Source organism: Megalobrama amblycephala, linkage group LG15, assembly GCF_018812025.1.
Source record: "Megalobrama amblycephala isolate DHTTF-2021 linkage group LG15, ASM1881202v1, whole genome shotgun sequence".
Taxonomy (NCBI): domain Eukaryota; kingdom Metazoa; phylum Chordata; class Actinopteri; order Cypriniformes; family Xenocyprididae; genus Megalobrama; species Megalobrama amblycephala.
The window spans coordinates 4416738-4437520 of NC_063058.1; the positions used below are offsets into that span (position 1 = coordinate 4416738).

At 37.1% G+C, this 20783-nt stretch overlaps 2 protein-coding genes across 2 annotated transcripts in view; one reads left to right on the top strand and one right to left on the bottom strand.

The window, feature by feature from the left end:
- Positions 1-1921: 1921 nt before the first annotated feature.
- LOC125246565 (von Willebrand factor A domain-containing protein 5A-like) lies at positions 1922-13810 on the bottom strand. Its single transcript, XM_048157520.1, has 14 exons — positions 13513-13810; positions 10675-10754; positions 10488-10602; positions 10243-10401; positions 8049-8152; positions 5214-5422; positions 5086-5112; positions 4877-4906; positions 4392-4475; positions 3243-3272; positions 3083-3157; positions 2686-2825; positions 2477-2600; positions 1922-2390 (listed from the first exon to the last, which is right to left on the bottom strand). The coding sequence occupies exons 3-14, from the start codon at positions 10548-10550 to the stop codon at positions 2311-2313; spliced, it is 1125 nt and encodes a 374-aa protein (XP_048013477.1). The 5' UTR covers positions 10551-10602; positions 10675-10754; positions 13513-13810; the 3' UTR covers positions 1922-2310.
- A 4884-nt stretch (positions 13811-18694) lies between these two features.
- Positions 18695-20783, top strand: part of LOC125246551 — a 224906-nt gene continuing 222817 nt past the window's right edge. The window contains 1 exon segment of the mRNA XM_048157496.1: positions 18695-18806. Coding sequence (XP_048013453.1) covers positions 18797-18806 — 10 coding nt within the window. The 5' untranslated portion in view covers positions 18695-18796.

Here is a 20783-nt window from a genome sequence, read left to right on the forward strand (position 1 = left end):
AAAGTCGAGAAAATATTTCCATTTTGCAGACAGGCGTGGACGAGCCTTCAGCAAGCACAAACTTCCGTGAACGAGCGCCGCCGCGCTGAACAGACGGAGTTCAATCTGAGTAAAATACATTTTGCTCAATATTTGTTGAAAATTTGTTTTTGTTGGCGAACATAATTATGTCATATGTAGAATTTCGAATCTACAACTAAGTGTATTTGTACGATAGCAGTAACTGTGTAAAGTGACTATTGTAGGGTAATCAAAATAATAATTATTAGTCTGTTCTTTTGCTTTTATTTATTTTCATTTTTAGTTGAATGTATTTAATTTCTGCTTCAAAAACATTTTGTTTTTAGATTGTAAAGGTACAATTTTAGAATGCAGCCTAGGCCTAATGTGATTTGACCCCTTTTTTGCACATAATTTATAGCATATACTACACAGTTACATTCATGTTTGTTTTTATAGCCTTCAAAATGAACATTGTTTCTAGGACAATATTGGGCAGGATCTTGCTCCCCGTCTGCACGCGGATACTCTCGCCAATCGGTTGCATCCGGCCGCAGCCGATGTCGAACACACCTATTGTTTTCATTTTGTTCTGGAGACTGAACTCGCGCTCTGCTGCCACACTGGAGCGCACTCACCACAGGGGTATGAATTACAGTTACAAATTACATCAGCCTCAGTAATCTGTCAAAATGACGGACAGGCTGCAGATTTTTTCCGTCACTGCTAAAAAAAAAATTCCATCAATGACGGAAAATTTTTGGTTAACGCGACCTTTGAGATTATATATTATATACATGCCACACTACCGCCGGTGACACTCCATGACCGCGGTGGCGCGGTTGTCATGCCGACCGTCACAGCCCTAAGTGAGGCATACAGTTTATTAGGTAATTTAGCACTTTTCTTATTACTTGAAGATCGGATCGGATCGGTATCGGCCGATACTGAATCCCAGGTATCGGTATCGGAAGCGAAAAAGGTGGATCGGTGCATCCCTAATTCTCAGTACGATATAATTTTGCATTAGTGTATTTTTTTTCTTTATTTGTTTCAGGTGATGCTCAACATCTCTCAGATCTGAGGATTGTGTTGATGGGGTATAGAGGAGCTGGTAAGAGTTCATCAGGAAACACCATCCTGGGCAGAGAGGAGTTTGACTTGAAGAGATCTGCTCAGTGTGTGAGGAGACATGGAGAAGTAGCAGACAGACACATCACTGTCTTTCAGTCTGAGGCGCGATGCCATTTTGTCCAATGATTGAAGCCTTTTAATCTTTTTATTTTTTTGTAAAAAAATGCACATTATTTAATTAACACTCATTGTCACATGATACCTGTGACATTATAGTCATGGTTACACACTGGTTATGGACCTGAAAGGCAAGACACAATGCAAAATCCTTTAAAGGTGCCCTAGAATTGGCATAGTTAAATAAAGTTCTGTACATGGAAATGACATACAGTGAGTCTCAAACACCATTGTTTCCTCCTTCTTATGTAAATTTGATTTGTGCAAAAGACCTCAGAAGAACAGGCGAATCTCAACCGAACACCGACTGTGACGCAACAGTCGGGATCATTAATATGTACACCCCCATTATTTGCATATGCCAGCCCATCTTCAAGGCATTAGACAAGCCAGTATTAACGTCTGGATCTGTGCACAGCTGAATCAACAGACTTTATGCAGGTAAGCAAGCAAGGACAACAGTGAAAAATGGCAGATGGAGCAATAATAACTGACATGATCCATGATATCATGATATTTTTAGTGATATTTGTAAATTGTCTTTCTAAATGTTTCGTTAGCATGTTGCTAATGTACTGTTAAATGTGGTTAAAGTTACCATTGTTTCTTACTGTATTCACGGAGACAAGAGCCGTCGCTATTTTCATTTTTAAACACTTGCAGTCTTTATAAATCTAATTTTCTTATCTTATTTTTTTGAGGAGGCACTGCCTCCCTTGCCTCGGAGGAAACACCCAAGATATATAGCCTATATATATATAATGTTTAATTTAGTGGACAAAACAGGTAAGTACAGGAGTAAAGTCACATATAAATGCACAATGATAAAGAACTGGATGTTTGTTTAAAACAAAGATGATTACAAATGCATAAAGTGCAGTTAGTGCTATCTCCATTATGGATCATTTTTAAAGCATTTTGGTGGATTTTGCTGCATTTTGTCTGAATTTCATGCTATAAATCTTATAAACATTTAAAGCTATTACACCGATGAACCCATGCTGTCGACTTGTTAACAGTGTTTGTATTAAAGCACAGGAAGTAGAAACACTGACATCTTCAGATTCCCAGAGCCTCTTGGGTCACATGACATCCGAGCAGGACATTACCCACACACACACACTGAGACAGATCGCCCACTGAAACACACACACACTCAAATCATCAGTGTGAGTCAAAGAACTGAAGATATCTGAATGAATGTGTTCTGGAATGGAGATCCCACCTTTCTGAGAGCCGATCCATGACGCTGCCTTCATGGCCACAAACTGCCACTCGACCTGCTGCTCTATTTTACAGCCATATAACCAGATCAGAGCCAGGAGAGTGGCCCATACTGACCCATCCACCTGTGTACAAACCATCATCCACTGCATTTGTTACTGGACACTGGACACAATCATCGCTGTCTTATTATTTCATCACATCTCTCACCTGTGCTGGTTTCTGATTGGTCAGCTCATCCTCCGTCTTCCCAAACACATCAGCCAGTGTGGCGTCCAGCTCCCAGCAGCCTGACGCCTTCTGGAGAGAAACCAGCTGGAGTAACAGGTCCTTTGGGGGGTCAGGAGCGGCTGAACACACAAAATTATATTGTTCATGTTATGTGCATGAAATTAGTTTGGAAGGACTTTTGTCCTTGTCAAAAATGAATTGTGGAATAATGCCTCATATATTTGTTTAAAGAATAGTGGGTACTGTAGTTTAAATTTTATTCTGCACAGCATTCAAGAAGTAAGCTAGACTTTCTAAACATAACCACTGTGTCCATCTCATGTTGTGTTTGCCAAATATTTGTGTGTGTGTGTGTGTGTGTGTGTACTGTATATACCATAATGTTTGACTTGCGACTCTTTTTGAGCAGTCGGGGCAGCAGTCTTAAAACGGCTGAAAAAATTCTGGACCTCTGCAAATGATAAACGATTATTAACCATGAGGCGACGCTGCATCTGTATTTCACATTTACTGACACTGTGTATTTACTGTATTACTTGTAATTAATCCAATCTTCTTTTCAGGTGCTGTCACGGAAAAAAGAGAAGAGTTAAAATGAAAACTATGTTTTTCTTACTCCGTAACAACAGATAGAACATTTTCACAAATATGAAAACATTTATGTCTGTGACTATTATTTCAACTGCTTTACTTCACTATTTTAAAAAAGGTATTTAACAATTATATATATATATAGCACTGAGGGATGTAAATAAAATAAAACAAAGAAAGGCGTCAGCAGTTAACATGTTAATGTAACATTTCCTATTTCAGGACTAGCAAAATAATGACAACTTCCTCTCTGTACAGCGGCCAAATCTGCAAGATAACCGTGAGGTTGATGTTTTTGGGCTGATTAATGAGTTAATTTCTTTGTAAGTTGAATATGTAAGGCGGTCTGGCGGAAGCTAGATATTTTACTTCATAACTTGTTTTTTACACAAATGCTTCGCTTCTGAAGGTCTTTATTAACCCCCCGGAGCTGCGTGGAGTACGTATATGATGGATGGATGTGGATGGATGCACTTTCGTCAGCTTCATACTCGTGAACCTTCTTCACTGACATTATAAAGCTTGGATGCGTCAGCATATTTATTAAAATATCTCTGATTGAGTTCATCAGAAAGAAGAAGGTCATATACACCTAGGATGGCTTGAGGGTGAGTAAAGCTTGGGATAATTTTCATTTGAAAGTGAACTAATCCTTTAAGATTCCACCAACAAGCGATCCACACCAGACTATCACAGGTATAGTGTGAGCAGTGAAGTCGCAGCTCAATATAGTGTGAGCAGATAAATCGTGAGATTTGGCTTTGCATTGCATCGGTTTACTCGTACAGTGAGAGTTGGTATTTAACAAAAACATTGCTGAAATCAAACAGTATATGGTCGGATTGAAACAGAATTGTCTCATATTGCAGCTGGTTAGGACAAATCCTCTGATTAATATGAAAAAGACGCCTTTTATCACATGTCGGGGCATTGCATCACGTCTGGTTAAGACAGTGTAAACGCCGCTCTCAGAAGCGTGGGTGGCATCGGGATGTTCGCTTACAGTATATCGCTCCTCAAGTATTTCAATCTTCTTTTTACCCTCAAGTGAAGAACAAAAAAGATCTTCACCATGAGTACATTGGGGTCTTTACCTTTTATTGCCTTCTTACTGAAAGAACCGAGCATTTTTGAGCAGTGAAACACTTGTTCATCGATGCCATCATGGGATCTCACTGCTTAAAAAGAACAAACAACACACAAAAATTTATAATATATTATTTAAAGTGATAGTTCACCCAAAAATAAAAATTCTGTCATCTCAAGTTGTTCCAAACCTGTATGAATGTCTCTGTTCTGCTGAACACAAAGGAAGATATTTGGAAGAAAGTTTGTAACCCCATTGACTGCCACAGTATTATTTTTTTTCCTACTATGGTAGTCAATGGTGGCGAGATCTGCTTGATTACAAACATTCTTCCAAATATCTTCCTTTGTGTTCAGCAGAACAAAGACATTCATACAGGTTTAGAACAACTTGAGGGAGAGTAAATGTTGGCAGAATTTTCATTTTTGGGTGAACTATCCCTTTAAATGATTTGTTTAAAAAAAACATATTTTGGTGAGGTGGGTGGGTTACCGTTTACTACGCTACATCCTAGTTGCAAACCTGTAAAACATTTGATTTCTCATGTTAATGAGTTGAACACAAAGTGTATATTATATATTATTATTATATGATTTCTTAACAAAATTTAATCATGACAAACATAAATTCAGTGTGGCTAAAGTTCAAATCCAGTCAATTTTTGACGGGTGGCGTGTCATACATACAAATAACAGTCTTACCTAACAGGGCACGTTGTTGATACACATCTGAAAAACATTTGATTTCTCATATTAATGAGGTGAACACATGCTGTAAATAGTCAAGTGACAGTAAAAGCGATTTATACACACATATTCAGAGCACTAACCGTATGTCTGCACTCTTCTCTGCAGCAGGGGTCCTTCCACAATCTGTCTGCTGTCTTTATTAACGGCAATGAAGGCTGTATGAACACTGCTCACTCCTGTCTGAACACTGAGCTCCACTATCCTGCTCTCAAAATATGCATCACCTGACCTCTCCTCCTGCTCCAGAGAGCGGATCAGGGTCCGAGCTGCCAGCCGGTGGACGGCCAACCTGCAACGGAAACTGGGATTTATTATGGGCTTAGAAAAGCAAACAGCAGATGCAATTAACTAGTATCAAAATGTAAGTAAATAAGTGAAAAAGTGACTTTGATAGGAATACACAAATATTAATTCTGGCCAATACCAATGTAGGAATTGAGGACGAACCAGACAAATGAATCTTCTAGATGATTTGTTCAAACATAACTCCATACAAAACTCATCTCGACACTGAGGATCCCAAATCAACACGCAGAACAGCCCAAAATCAGAGAATCTGTCATTTGCGGCTCCATTCAGTCTACTAAAACCCTCAGCTAAGTACTTTATGGCCATGCATGCTTCCTAGCTAAGGAAGAACGTTATAAATGTTGAGAAGAAAAAACAAGACAACGCAACTTGAGCTGCAAGAAGATAACACCAGTGTGTGTTTGATCACCTGAGACAGAGAGATAAAACAGGCCTTCTTCTTCTGAGTGACAAAGAGTTAAAATCCACAGAGACTGCCTTTACATATCAAAAATGCATCAAAACATTTTTAAACAGACATCCAACTGCTGCATAATTCTATTTTATGTCTACAAACTGTATACGGGTCTATTAAGCTCCGAACTCTCACAATTCATGTAACTGTTATAACCTTTGAATGGTTGATTAGAAGAGTGTGTTGTTTACTTTGTGCGTGATTGACTTCTAATAACTCAAACGATGGCTTGACTTAAATCTGTGTAAAATGTATCGTATTATTTTTAGGGAAATCATGTGTTTTCTGTATTCTCTGCTGAGAGCGGGAAAGTTAAGAGACCAGGAGATAACATTTAATTTATGATCAGGGGAGGAGAAAGCCACCTCTGAATCAAACACGACACATAATTGGTCAGAACTCCTCAAAGAGGTTGGACAAACACCTCAGTTTAAAAATTCAGTACACGAAGATCAAAAAGACAATGACGAGCAGATGACCTGATCAAGGCAGATCAAGATCAGGGGCCGTATTCACAAAATATCTTAAGGCTAAAAGTAGCTCCTAACTTGCCGATTTAGGAGAAACTCTTAAAAATAATGGGCGTGTCAGTCCTAATTTTAGGAGTCCTAAATTTTTGCTCTAAGAGTATTTCACAAAGCATTTTAGCGCTAAAACTAGCTCCTAAATCTGTGAAACGTTAGGAGTAGTCAAGAGGACTCCTAAGTCACTAAGACCAAATCACAAACAGTCCTAATCCACCTAAAGACACTGTACACCATTGAGGCAATAGCAATAGAGCCTTGGGTGCTGAACCTTTTCTTCATAAATCCTATACATTTTGATTTATAGATTAATAAATAAATAAATAAATATTGTCTGATTATGTGTGGCAGTGGTTTTCGTGAGTTCACACTTACAAATGATTGAATAGAGTAAAAAAAAAAATATATATATATATATATATATATAATTTGTCGCTTGAATTCTGCATTCCCTTGAGATGAAGACATCCAAGAGGCGGACAATTAACTGTATATACTAGTTTAATTAGTGACACTTAGCCTATATTTTAAAACCTTTATGGCAACAATATGGCAACATTTTATTTTGACTATGGCAACATTTTTATTAAAAAAATATTAATTTGAATAATGCAACATTTGTATTTTAAAACCTTTATTTTAATTTGGAAACAACACCTCATTCTAAAATATTTCTATGATTAAATCGCTGACTCCTCCCCCATCAGCCAATCACTGTGTGTATACTCCATAGCAACGAAGTCAACCCCGCCCTTACTCTTAGCTTAAGACTTCTGTCTATTCCTTAGTAAAAGTTTGTCTCAGCAGCTTTGTGAATAGGTTTTAAGAGAAAACTCTTAGCTAAGAACTTTTACTGCTATTCAGGAGAACTCTTAGTGGTAAGATAAAATGTTTTGTGAATACGGCCCCAGATAAATAACAGATTCATTCAAGCCATCCAACTACTCCCGTTTCACTCACTTACCATCCTTTTGCTTAGTTTTCTTTCTTTTCCGCTGAGAGTCTCGTGTTCTAAGTTAAGTTTTGCAGCAAAGTTTAATCAAGGACTCTACAGTCTTTGCCCGCCTCAACGCTTTAAACTTCAGCCACGAGGGAGACTCCACTCCTCCGCCAGCACACCAGAACATGATTGGCTTCCAATGACATCAATCCGGACATGAAAATACCTTCAGCAATGAACCTGGGAAACACCTTTCTCTAAGCCAAGGATGCCGACAAAGGAATCCCCATTTAAAGACACAAACGACAAACGCAAGTACCTTCAGATTCTTACTGAACTGGTGCATTGATTTAAAGTCTAATAACCCGCCTAAGAAGTGATAGAAGGGTTAAATTAATGATTGATGGTTCATTCAGATGAAGTCCATATATTGCTAAGAATTTGATTTCATCATTTCACTCTCTTCAAACCCATTCTTTCCTCACTTCCTTTATTTCTGCAACTAGTGTGAATGTGTGTGTGTTAGAAAGAGAAGTGTCTTGCGTTATGTGCTTATGAATTTAATGTCTTAAACTGCCGATCTTTAAAGTACTTTAGACCGCAATGGAGGCGCAAACAGCAAGAGGTCTGGGGGAAAAGTTCCTGGGACAGGTCATTTTGGTGGAAACGAAGCTATAGTGTGTGTTACCCTGTTTCTTCAGATGGTTTGAGGCAGAAGTGGAGCTGGTTTGTTACTGGTTGATCTTTCAAACTGTATTTGACTGTCACTGTTCCCTCAGAGCCTCCTGAACTCTATAAGAGAGGGAAAAGGAAGATTTTATAATCTAAACAAATGAGGGTGTGTTCACACTTAACACGCGTAGTTTGGTTCTCTTGGTTCTTTTGGTCTGGACCAAAACAGAAAAGTATACATTAAGTCCTCATTCACTTCGCGTTCACACTGTCATTTTTAACACTGAACCTAAAGGCTGATTTATACTTCTGCGTCGAGTGTACGCCGTAGCAATGGCGTAGGCTGTGCGTAGCACGCGTAGCCTACGACGTAGCCTGACGTGCACCTCTTCAAAAATGTAACAACGCATCAATAGGTTGTTTGCAATCACGTGGTTCTGGTGACGCGCGAAAATTCCGGTGGAGGGCAAGCAGTGAAAATTAGAATGGAAGAGATGGAGAAAAGTCCTTTCTGTGCTGATTTAGAAAGGTATAAACAGAAAATCACAACATATGTTGGACGTGATCTTCTATGTTATGAGGATGAGCGACTTTTCCACTGAATTGAAAGACTTTCCTGCCATCGAGGAGGTAGATATAGAGAATGTGAAGCTGCCGTCACGCCGCGTTCAGTTCTAGTCTGGGTTTGTTTATATCGCGCTGCCTTTCTGCTAGTGAAGTTAGGGTGGAAGACGCCAATAATGTCACTTATTTAACCCACTCCCTATCACTCAATAAAATAATAACTGAGTGTTTTTTTAAAATGTTGTCTTTGTTGTTGAATCGCCGTCTGTCAGCTTTTTAAACATTTATTTGGACATTTTCTACAATATGATGACTGAAGCAGCAGCGCGTGACACTGTTCTCATGGTAACCAGCCCACCAAATTATCATTCAAAGGGATAAAATAGCTTCCCTCAAACGATACCATGAAGAATGTGGATATTTAACCAAGTCAAAAACAAATAAGGTAAGCAGGTATCCATATTCATTTCAGTACCTATCAGCAGACGCAACACTATTAAAGGCGACAACTTTTAAAGTTAAAAAACGATATAAGTTATAAAAAAATGGTATAAGTTATGTAAACAATATAAACACCTTCTGGGTTCTCGATTTTATCGATTTGAGCAACCATAAACGACGCAAAACATACGAATTTTGAGTTTTTGATAGGATTCCTATATAGAAAAATCATTCCCTGCCCTCCAGACTCATTCGCGCTGCTGCTGTGACGTCATGTGCAAACAACCTATTCTACGCGGACCGCGAGCGCTATGATTGGTCTGCTAGAACCCCTCCCTCGGGTCAAAAAACTGGCGCGGAGCACTCGGACAAGAGCGAGCGCTTTCAACTTCACTATGAATGAAAAAACACACTCTGTTTCAGAGGACACATGAAGTCAAACTGCAACAAAAGTCATTAACGTTACCTATTTGCCGCTTCTCTGCCTTTTCTGTTTGTAAGCTTCTCTGATAACGTACATAACGAGCTGCTTCTTCTTCGGCTTTTGTTTTGATACTCAACATGACCGCGGACACCGCCTCCTAGTGGTCTGCATGCACGTCGACGAGGACAACGACGCCGAAGTATAAATGAAAACAGACGCATGGCCTACGGCGCAGAGGCTCCGGCGTAGGTCCGACGCTGAAGTATAAATCAGCCTTAAAGCTACAAAACAAAAAAGGCTTTTATGATGTATATTTACGCTGGCTAAATGCGCTCATTGTAAGTGCGTACATGGTATTTTAACCAGCTGAGAACTCATGAAGAGCTTAGAAAATGTGTAAAGGAGTCAAAACAGTGGCATGAATCCCTCTGTTACACACACAAATGAAGATCTGCCAGAAGATGCCTGTACCCAACTGTAATGGGCAACATATGATGACAAGAACCTTTTTAGGGTCGCCATCTTGTGACATCACGTCCTGTCTTTGGTCCGTGTTGTGTTCATATTTCAATCAAACCACACCAGAGTTCGTTTGGAAGTGGACTGAGACCCATCTTTTCAGCGGTCTCGGCGCACTTGTTTGGTGTGCACCAGGGTTCAGATGGCAGCGTTCACATTTATTCAAATGAACCGCACTAGAGTTTGTTTAAATCAAACCAAACCTGCCAAGTGTGAACACACCTTAATTCTCATTAAAGAAACACATGCTACATCATCTCACCTCTCCTTTAAGTTGGGCGTAAATGAGTGACCTTTGACCTGGAAAGAGCATATTGATGGGTGGAGACAGTGTGTCAACAGTAATGCCATCTGGAAGGGTCCAATCCACAGAGATATTAACCACAGCGAGCTGCAGCGCAAACCTGAGGGACTGCATCACCTGATATAGTTTGAAGAGAAAGAGAAACCATTGAGACATGTGACTAGGAAACATTTGTGCCTGTGAAATCCAGTGGAGAGCTTTACTTTGGGCTGCATGCGGTCGGTGCCTGTGATGAACTGAGCGTGACCAGATCCCTCCCTGGCCATTCCTGTGATGAGGGCGGTACTTGCACCCTCACCAATCCCGAAAGAGAAACACCTGAACACACAATAAACTCTGTTAGTGTAAGTGATGAAGATATGAATGATGGGAAGATCAAACCCAGCAGACCTGTGAGAGTGAGCATGATGTTTCACCAGGTCCAGCACCTCTTTAGTGTTCTCCACCTCTCCATCAGTGAAGATGAACAGCTGAAGAGAGAACAATAATTTATATCAGACAAACCACTTAATCAGAGCTGTAAATATTCAGATTTTTTTCAGTTTTACAGACTCTCTCTCTCTCTCTCTCCACTATGAAAAGGCACAGCTAAAATGTATTGAAATTTGAAGATTATAAATCAGCTCTAAGAAAAGTGCCACCTGAAACTTTGTCATTGTTTTGACAATTTCCTGTCGTCTGTGTGCAAGAATCAACAATTACATCTAAGCATGTGACACCTGTATAAATATAGTTATGCCACCTAGGAGCTTGTCAACAGTTTAGTAGTGAGTCCTTGCAAGGGCACATTTTAAAAACGCTGGCTTAGTGTATTATGATGACATTATATTAAAAGATGTACAGACGAGCCCTGAATATGAACGCAGCGCGTTCTCCACACAGTATGCTTTAACAGATATGTACAGAATCTTGTGTTTGTCTCGGTGCATTAAGCGTTTCTTCATTCTTAAAAGCATTTGAATCTCCCCGTTCAAGTTCTACTAATTCACGAGCGAGTGAGAGTCAGACTCGCAAAAGGTAATGTTAATTATTAAACCAAAAATGTCAAAAAACACTTAGCAATGTGATTCTTTTATTGAGTGATATGCAGTGGGTTTAATCAGTGCCATTACTAAAAGATTTGCCATCTGGTGTCTTCTCGTCATCTCCTCGACCTGCTTCCCTTGCTGTTTTTACACGTAGAAAATGCAAAAAACGTTGTTCGTTGTCCGTTGTCCAGTTCTCTCTCAGAACAATTATCGGACTTACTATCGCCATTATCAATGCAGCATTAATGACATACAATGGTGACATTTTTCACAATCAAATTACTGCACTAAACTCAATGACGGAAAGGCTGCGCAATCCTGTCAATATGGCGTATAAACAAAGAAGTTACCCAGAACTCAACGCGGCGTGACGTCAGATTCGTATTCTCTATTCTCGCATGATCTAGTGCACCGTCAGAGAGGGCTTTCAGTGTGTGTGGGCGGATCATGGAAGAAAGACGCAAGTCTGCGACCGCAGTCAGTCAGCAATATAGCCTACTTTTCCTTCAGTAAATGATATGGAGTATATTTGTTTAAAGTATATCTAGTCTACTTTGTAAGTCCTATGTACATAGGTGTTTTTTTAATAAGTTAAAGTTATTTAATTTTGTGCTTGGCTTATTTACTTAAACTGTTATTTAAACTGCTTGTTTAGTTAATCGTTCGGTGAGTGCGTATGCAGTAGTCTGCATTTAAAAACTGAGGTGCCGCTATAACGTTAGTTGTGGTTTTGTTTTAACGGTTAATGTTTTATAACGCTAATAAAAAAAAATACCCAATGTTTTTATCACGTGTGGTGCTTTGGTTTTTCGGCTACTTCATCTTATTTAAACGCAATCATGTTTAAAGTCTGTTATTCTGGATTTTTAACTTGAACGAATTTAGTCTGAGAGTATTTGTTTAGGCGGGCCATTCCCTGAATGGGTGCCATTTGCTTGTTGTAACTCTTCAAAATTAAACATTATTTTTCATCTTTTTTCAACACTGAATCTATACTACACATTTTTAACTTTTCAAAATGTGTATTGGTCAATCTCAGGCAACTTTATTTAATTTTTTACAAGGTTTCAACGCAGAAGATGGATGCATGTTTTCTCAGTCCTGTTACCAAAACTCACGTGCCATTTAAAAATCATGTTTAAAAGCTTGTCAGTTAATTCCTTTGTATTCACCTCAAGAAAGTGTTTATTTTGAATAAATGGTTGTTTTAACGGCGGGCGAGAGCCGTGAGGGAACGGCGCGAGGCCGGTGTTACAATATATTCGGTTCCTGAAATATTCTGTTCCACTGGGTGGCGCTTACGCGAATATTCATGATATTCTCATTTTGTGGGCGTGTCCTTGAGAGAACGCGCAAGCGAATGGAACTGAAAATATTAGTACACACTCCTCAAATCGCATCGGTTTAATGGATTATTTCGAAAAGGCAGGGCCGTGCACAGACCTTTTGAGGGGCATGTGCTGAAACTGAAAAAGGGCACCCCACACCCCACCAAATAAATAACACAAAATAATAGTCTTAAAAGCTTATATATATATATATATGTTTTTAGTTTACATTACTGTAGTAAAACCATGTTTATACGTGTGAAGACGAGCGGGGAGTATACAATACCACATTAAAAAAAAATATATATATATCTAGCGAGCAAATACATATTAACATCGTAAACATTAACCATACTGTGTGACCATATAATATGATTAAATGTTAATGAATTAAGTGTATCAGCAGATAGCCATCATAAATCAAAGAAGAAATTTCTTAGAAATATATTTTACCTAGCTGACGAGGATCACTCAGTCGCTTGTGTCAAACTCAAATGCAGTTATGCTGGGTTTTTGACATGGTTTTTGACCAGCAAATGTGCAATGTGCAAAAACATCACCACATTAGGCTACGTCATCATCAATAGGTTATGAGCGCTCAGTTTTTCCGGTTGTAAAATACGTTTGGCCAAAATCTCAATTTATAAAAGATGTAATACTACTGTACTGTATGCACAGGCAATTTAAGGCTATTTGTAGGCTATTGGCTATGACTAACATTGACTAACAAATGTTAGCCCCCTCCCTCTCTCTCCGCCACCGGTCTCAGGCCTCAAAATGCATAAAATATGAAACTTTATAGACATACTCGTGTTTCTTTCGTAGAAACAACGTTGTAGCCTACTTATTCAAACAACAATATATTTATTTACCGTTGTAAGACGTTCAGCTGCTCTGCTGTGGAACTTCAGTTCGCTGCACTTAGGGGGCGGGGTTAAGAGGTTTGACTGACAGTTTGAGCGGATCCAAAAAGATTTTGTCACAAGCTCGTTTTAATACTTTTATTAGGCTAAATATATTTGTAAATCAGACAGACAGACGTAAACGGCGACCAATAGCATTGATTTATTGAAGAAAATAAATAAATAAAATAAAACGCCTCCAAAAAAGGGCACTTCGGAGTGAAAGGACAAAAAGGGCATGTGCTCTGCACAGGTTGAGCCCTACCTGTGCACGTGCCTGAGAAAAGGTAATAAAATATTCCTTTGGAATATACCTTTGGAACTTTGTTTTGATGACAGTCTTCATGCCAGCAGCTAATTACTTAAATAATGTTATTTTTGTTCAAAATATTATAATTATGATAGGAAATTATAGTTTAGTTTTATTATATTTAAAGTTTGACAAGGCAGGATATTGCAGCACAAAACCCTGAAATGTGTCAAACATAACACATAGGCTACTCAAACAACCTTATGTAGGCCTACCTGATTTAAAACAATTTAAAAAGCAGTCAAATAAAATAATTCTGATAATAATAATATCATTTATTTCTGTGAGGTAATACAGCACAAATAAGCAGAAAAAAATAAGCAGCTACTTTACAAGATGACGTTATACTTGTTATTATCACCAACGTCATATGGTTTTGTTTTGCTTTTGTGATGTTTCCACATTATACTCATCATCTTGTAAAGTCACTGTCTGTTTCAGATTGGATGTGAGAGCTGAAGTCTTGGATAGTTCTGGCAGTGTGTGATCCAGACATAATGAAGGCTGTTCCCGAGTGCCAAGGCCCTGTTTTAATATTTACCTCAGAATCTTTAGCATTTATTCTTTTCACATATTGTTTTTAAATGTCTTTTCAATTTGAGTTACATTCATAGAGTATTTACTTCTGTACTTATAACATTTAATGTAATTAGTATTTATATGATTTGTTTAAAAAAAAAAAACACCAAAAAGTCAATTTTCATTTTAAAGATTATTTTGTGCATTCCAAATAAGCTTTACAGATCTTTAGAAAGGGCTTTAACAATGTTTGTCATGTTTTTTTCAATTACTGCACATGCACCTACAGTATAGGTCATCAGTTACAATAACTTAGGACACTAAAGAGACCTTTTTAATGACTCTGAAAAACACCAGAATAAAGATGACCAGGGTCCCTGAACACCTGTGAATGTGCCTTAGTCCTGCTGCAGGAGATAAGAGGACTGCAGATGTGAACAGAGCAATAAACTGCAAGGTCAGTAATGTAAGATGCCTGAGACAGTGCTAAAGGGAGACAGAAAGACAGCTGATTGTCCTTTCAGTGCCAAACCACATGTAACCATAAGTCCCCCCAGACATGTTTGAGAATGTGAAATGCCTTGATGGAAGAGTGGAGTAACATCTCACAGCAAGAGCTGCAAATCTGGTGCTGAGGATGAGATGCACTAAAGCAGCTGGTGCCACTTCAGACTTTGAAATACTCTGTCCATCAAATGTCTGTGAAATTTGTTCAGTTTATGTCTCAGTTGTTGAATATTTTTGTTTGTACAAATATATTTTTTTAAGAAATTTGCTGGGGAAAAAAAGAAATTTGCTTGTGAATAACTCAAAATGTTTGAAAAATGTTGTTGTTGCTTTGCAACAAAAATATGTGACAAATAACATCAAGTGTGCATTTACTTGTTTGACTTTAATGAAAATTTGTCATGATATCCAGTAAAATATGAGAAAACATGAAATATTTGTAGTTTAGAGTTGATAAGGGTAGCCTTACTGTGGTGATAAACACTGAAAATATCAAAATAATCAAGAAATTAAGGATGACAGAATATTCACACCAGTCTATAGCTTAATTTATTAGGACACAGATACATTTGTAGAGGTTTATTTCAAGTTGTCAACACTATGCAGTAGTTAGTCACAGAATGACAACGAAGGAAGCAAACTAATCAAACTATTCAAAAACTTTTTAAAGCCTGACAAATAAAAACACTAAACAGAAAACACATCAGTGTAAAACAAGGTTATTCGCTCATGTTTGCTCTGCTGTATCCTTCTGTTTATCAGAATGCCTGCACTCAATCAGGCAAAATAGCTCAGACGATTTATCATATTATACAAACTATGTATTACTTTGAACATGTGAACTGTTGCTTAACATTGAATATTTTATTACCTTTTCGAAATAATCCATTAAACCGATGCGATTTGAGAAGCGTCTACTAATATTTTCAGTTCCATTTGCTTTCGCGTACTCTCAAGGACACGCCCACAAAATGAGTATATCATGAATATTCGCGTAAGCGCCACCCAGTGGAACATAATATTTCAGGAACCGAATATATTGTAACACCGGTGACGCGAGTGATAATGAGCGTCACCTGCGAGGCGCGCCGGCCTCGAGTCTCTCACGGAGGAGCTCCGGAGGCATAAAAGGAGGAGCGACATCAGTGAAGGACGAGAGAGGACCAGGCCTGGATATTATTTTATGTTTTATTATGTTTGTGTGGCCGGCAGACGTCCGCGAGGGTCTGCCGGCATTACTTTCGTTTTGTTCTTTGTTTATTTTGAATTAAACTTTTGTTGAACGTTCGCTGGTTCCCGCCTCCTTCTTCCCACATCTACTAACCTCGTTACACAGTGGTTTAACTTTATTTTTCTAGAAAAATAAATAAATTTAGTAACAGGACTGAGCACTTTGTAACAGGAATGAACGCTGGGTAACAGGACTGAGTGTCCATATGTGTGTGAGAAAAAGAGTGTGTTCATGGCCGTGTGTGCATGTGTGTGAGTGAGATTTCTGTGTTGAAGGGATGTTCTATGTGCTAGTAGTACATTACAGTGTAGGAGGTGGAAAGAGAAAGAAGGAGAGCAAGGAAAAGAGAGAGGGGGAGAGAGGGAGAGAGGGGGAGAGGGAGGGAAGGAAAGACAAAAAAGGGGGAAAAAGATAGGGTTGCTGGTGTGTTTCACTCCTTCCCTTGCAGCATGCCATGGGTGTGTGTTTCTTGCACCTGCAAAGTATAGGTTCTCTCCATCTTCTACAAAAGATAAGAAAGAGAAAGACAAAAAGATGAAGTCACGTCGTGGTGGACTGGCTCCCTGCAATGTATGGCATTCATATTGTAAAACTAATCCTAAAAATCTACAATTTAAATCATTTCAACTGTAAAACTCATGATACAGGTGAATAGTATTATATCAGCTAATATTCACATTATTAAATAACAAAACAGAGGACTCTACTCACTCCTGTTACTCTTAACTCAGTCCTGTTATTTTTCATATGAGTAACAGGACTGAAAGTAACAGGATTGAGTTTTTAAGATGATAAAATACATGACATATGGACACATGGCGTACATGCTAATATCATGAGGACACTAAGCAAATACTAGTGACTTACCTAAAGTTAATATTTTTTAAAATAAATAACATCAAAGAAATAATTTAGGTAACAGGACAGTACGTTGAGATTGACCTTCTCAGTCATAGTTACAATTTCACCAAATATACAGAAATTAAAATGAGAGAACTTACTTTTGGTCTTCTTATGGCCTGCGTAAGATCCAGAGGATGCAACTTCCTGTTGAAAATGTGTCTTGTGGAATGTTCCAAGTTTTTTAGAGGGGGAAATGTGTGAGGGTAACAGGACTGAGTGAAAACCAGGGGACACGACTAAAATGTGTATTTTATATAACATATTATGGATTTCTTATGAAATTTATTTTTGTTTAGCATAGATGGTATATGGAGTAACACAACAATGCAAAAATAATATGATTTCTGCAATATTTTAATGATTATATATCATGATAAAGTTTAGATTTAGTTAGCGGGGACATGTAACACATGCTATTTTTTAGTATTCTCAGTAGTTTTTAATAATGTTTTAAATTATATATTTTAAATTTGCAGTTAGATTAATGTTTAGGACACTTTGCTTAATAATAAAATATATTTTAGAGTTCATTTTCATGCATATTTATACATAAAATGTCCTGGGGACAGAAATGGCACCGATTCGGTGGAATGGCCCAGGCCTATTTTCACAAGCTTTGAGAGAAAGTCCACGGGAGCATTAATTTTGCTCTCAGAATGCCCCCAGACCCCCTTAGAGGAATATATATATATATATATAACAGAATATTTACATATTCTGAATTTTTACACGAGAATATAGCATCGTATTTGATGCAATGCCAACAGGTTTTTTGAGACTTCTGCAAGGCATCAGTGAATCTCACAAGCAATCAATGTTTAAAAAAGAGGTCTTGTTGGACGGTGTTGATTTTAAAGACAGTAAATGTAATAATACATTTTTCAGACATTTGATTCACTGTTCTGCAACATTTTGACATAAATTCTTTTGGAATGACCATTTTGAGAATATTAATTGGAGATTGATTTGGACTTATAACAACAAATACTGTATCAATAATAAAGTTAACAAAATATACTTTAAAATAATACATAAAATGTATCCAACAAACCATTTCCTAAAAAGATAAAAATTATCTTTCTGAATCTTGTGTATTCTGTAAAATGGATACTGAAACTATTTTACATCTTTTTTTTTTTTTCTTTTTTTTTTTTTGATTGTATGTATGTTAAATTCTTTTGGATTGATGTGGAATATTTATTTAATATGTTAAGTGGAATCCAAATTAAGAGAGATGTTATTTTTTATTATGACAAAAAAGGTATAGGTAAGAGTCATGTGTTTATGTTAAATCTTATAATATTACTTAGTAAATTTCATACACAAATGTAAATGGTCTGAAAGGATACCCAATATCACCCACTTCAAGGCTGACATGAAAATTTATTTTGAAACCTTACAAGGACTCTCAAACCGCAAAGCAATCAAAACTATGGACATTTACAAGGACTTAAATTCCTCTTCTTTAATTTAAATATACCCTTTTCTGTTTTTTTTTTTTTTTTTTCCCTCAATTTCTGAAAATATCTTTAAAATGAATATATGACTAAGTATTACTGATTCATGGTGATATCAAACTCATCAAAGCATTATTTGTAAAACATGTATATATGTTGAATGTATGTGAAATTTGTTCAATAAAAAAAAATAAAAAAAAATCACATCACGCGCACTTCCGTACACCTGTAGTCTCGCCCATGTTCTGGATCCTGTATGAAATTCGAGAAAGATAAACACTACTAGAGTGCTGAACCTACATTTACTCTGGAACTCCGACTGACAAAATGGCCTTAAGTAAGCATTTATTATGTTAAAAACTAATCGTCTTTTCCTTGTTAATTTATTGTAAAACATTTCAAATTAAAACTCGCCGTGTTTGTTGTTTATGTGAGACATTAGTACTGCTTTCACTTTCATATTGGTCGATACAGCTATGTTTGTGCGCGCGCAAGAGAGAGTTTTATTCATTAATTTAGTTCGCCGTTTTACATGTTGCATATTTTTAAAGGATATATAATTAGTAAAAAATAAACATAGCTTTATGTTATCTTTGGTTTTGTTTTCTCCTGTGGTAGATTTTTCCCATACGCACAAAACTAGGCCCAAGTTTACCCGTATCGTCTCCTAATGATTGCGTAAAAATAATTTATCCGGTAGCGCGTCTCCTAATCGACGTCAGCTGAGTCGGACAACGTTTTGACCCTTTTGAACACTATTACATGAGAAATAGATATCTAGCGCTCTAACTTGCAGCAAATAAAGACAGACTCCAGCAAATGTCCTTGAATAGGCTACTTGTAATCGCGGCCGGGAGATTTCTCATAACAATCTTACAGAATCTCACTAGCAAAAAGAAAACAGCAGGTTTTTATAAGATCTCAGGTACACCACACAGTCAAAATAACATGATCTATTACTCGTTATTATCATTATAATATGATTGGTTCAGATTTGAGCAAAACAAGCTTCCACCTACTTCCTCTATTACTGGCAGAGCAAATTTCAACACGATCACATGAGAATGCGTATCATACGCATACGCAAACTGCGTACCATAAGCACGCCAAAACTCATTTTGGCGTATATATTCTACGAGATTACAAACTCGTACTATTGATACGCATTTTCGTGTGATCGGGCTCGCAAATTTAGATCAGAATCACTGAATCATCAAAATCACAAGGGTAATTGTTTGTTTGATTACTCAATATGTTAAGGTATTATTATAGACTTTTATATCTGGACGTTGTTTAGCCAGCATAGCAAATTTTTCCACTGTTACAACACATTCAGTCTTAGTAAATAAGTCTTAGTTAATTGTTAGGCCTGTAAGAAAAAATACATGTTAGTTGTTAGTTAATTATGATTCGTTTTAAAAAAAAAATCAACACATTCCTGACTGAGAAAATGAAATGATTCTCATTTCTTAATAATTTAGTTAACCATGGATGATGATTGGTGCAAATTCTTGAGAAAATAAGATCCAGGCAGTAGATAAAGTTGATGAAAAATTATTTATTCATTACAATTAAATTTAGCCTCACACGCAAACTTTAATCGATAATGAAAATACTTAATAAAACCAAAAGGTAAAATAACCATCATAAAGTATTAGTCAATAGTTAATAATAAATTTAGAGTATTGTAAAATCCAGAGTATTGTATCTAATAGATGAAAATCAAAAAGAATTAAAACATTAAGACATTTGCAGATAAGAGAGAAGAAGCAGAAGCCCAGTGGAGCAAAGGAGGGAAAAAGCTCTATTATCAACAACTCAGTCCATATTATACCATAAGCATACAGGGAAATTCCCAACCCACTCGAACTGATGTTTTTGTTAAAATGAAAAAGGTTAATTTCACCCATTACGTCGTCCACTGGTCCAGTGTCAAAAATAGTTGTTTTATCCCCTAGGGAATTTTGCAAATGTCAGCAGACATATTTGATCAGATGCAAATGAGCAACTAATTCTGAAAAAAACATCACTTCTGCAGTACTTGGCAGGCGTCCAATATCTAACCACAAACGTGTCAGCATGACCTGTCACACTGGAACACTTGAAGAACAATTGAACATAACAATCATACTCTTAAATATAAAATAAGAATAACCATAAGGGTACAATAACAAGTAAATACTTGAAAATATGATGAGAATTAATATGTAAAGTAGAAGTACATAAATATATGAAATCAAAAGTAAAACTGATAAATCATAAGCCATAAATTATTAAAATAAATATTAATAAAAATGCATGAATATGAATATTG

Bases quoted from the DNA above. Each gene is read 5' to 3' on its own strand.
- LOC125246565 (XM_048157520.1), bottom strand. From the start codon at position 10,550: ATGGCCAGGGAGGGATCTGGTCACGCTCAGTTCATCACAGGCACCGAC. The intron at 5,113-5,213 runs GTTAGTGCTCTG...AATGTTTTTCAG, and splicing joins GAGAAGAGTGCAGACATACG to ATGTGTATCAACAACGTGCC. The intron at 4,907-5,085 runs GTAAGACTGTTA...AATGTTTTACAG, and splicing joins TCAACAACGTGCCCTGTTAG to GTTTGCAACTAGGATGTAGC.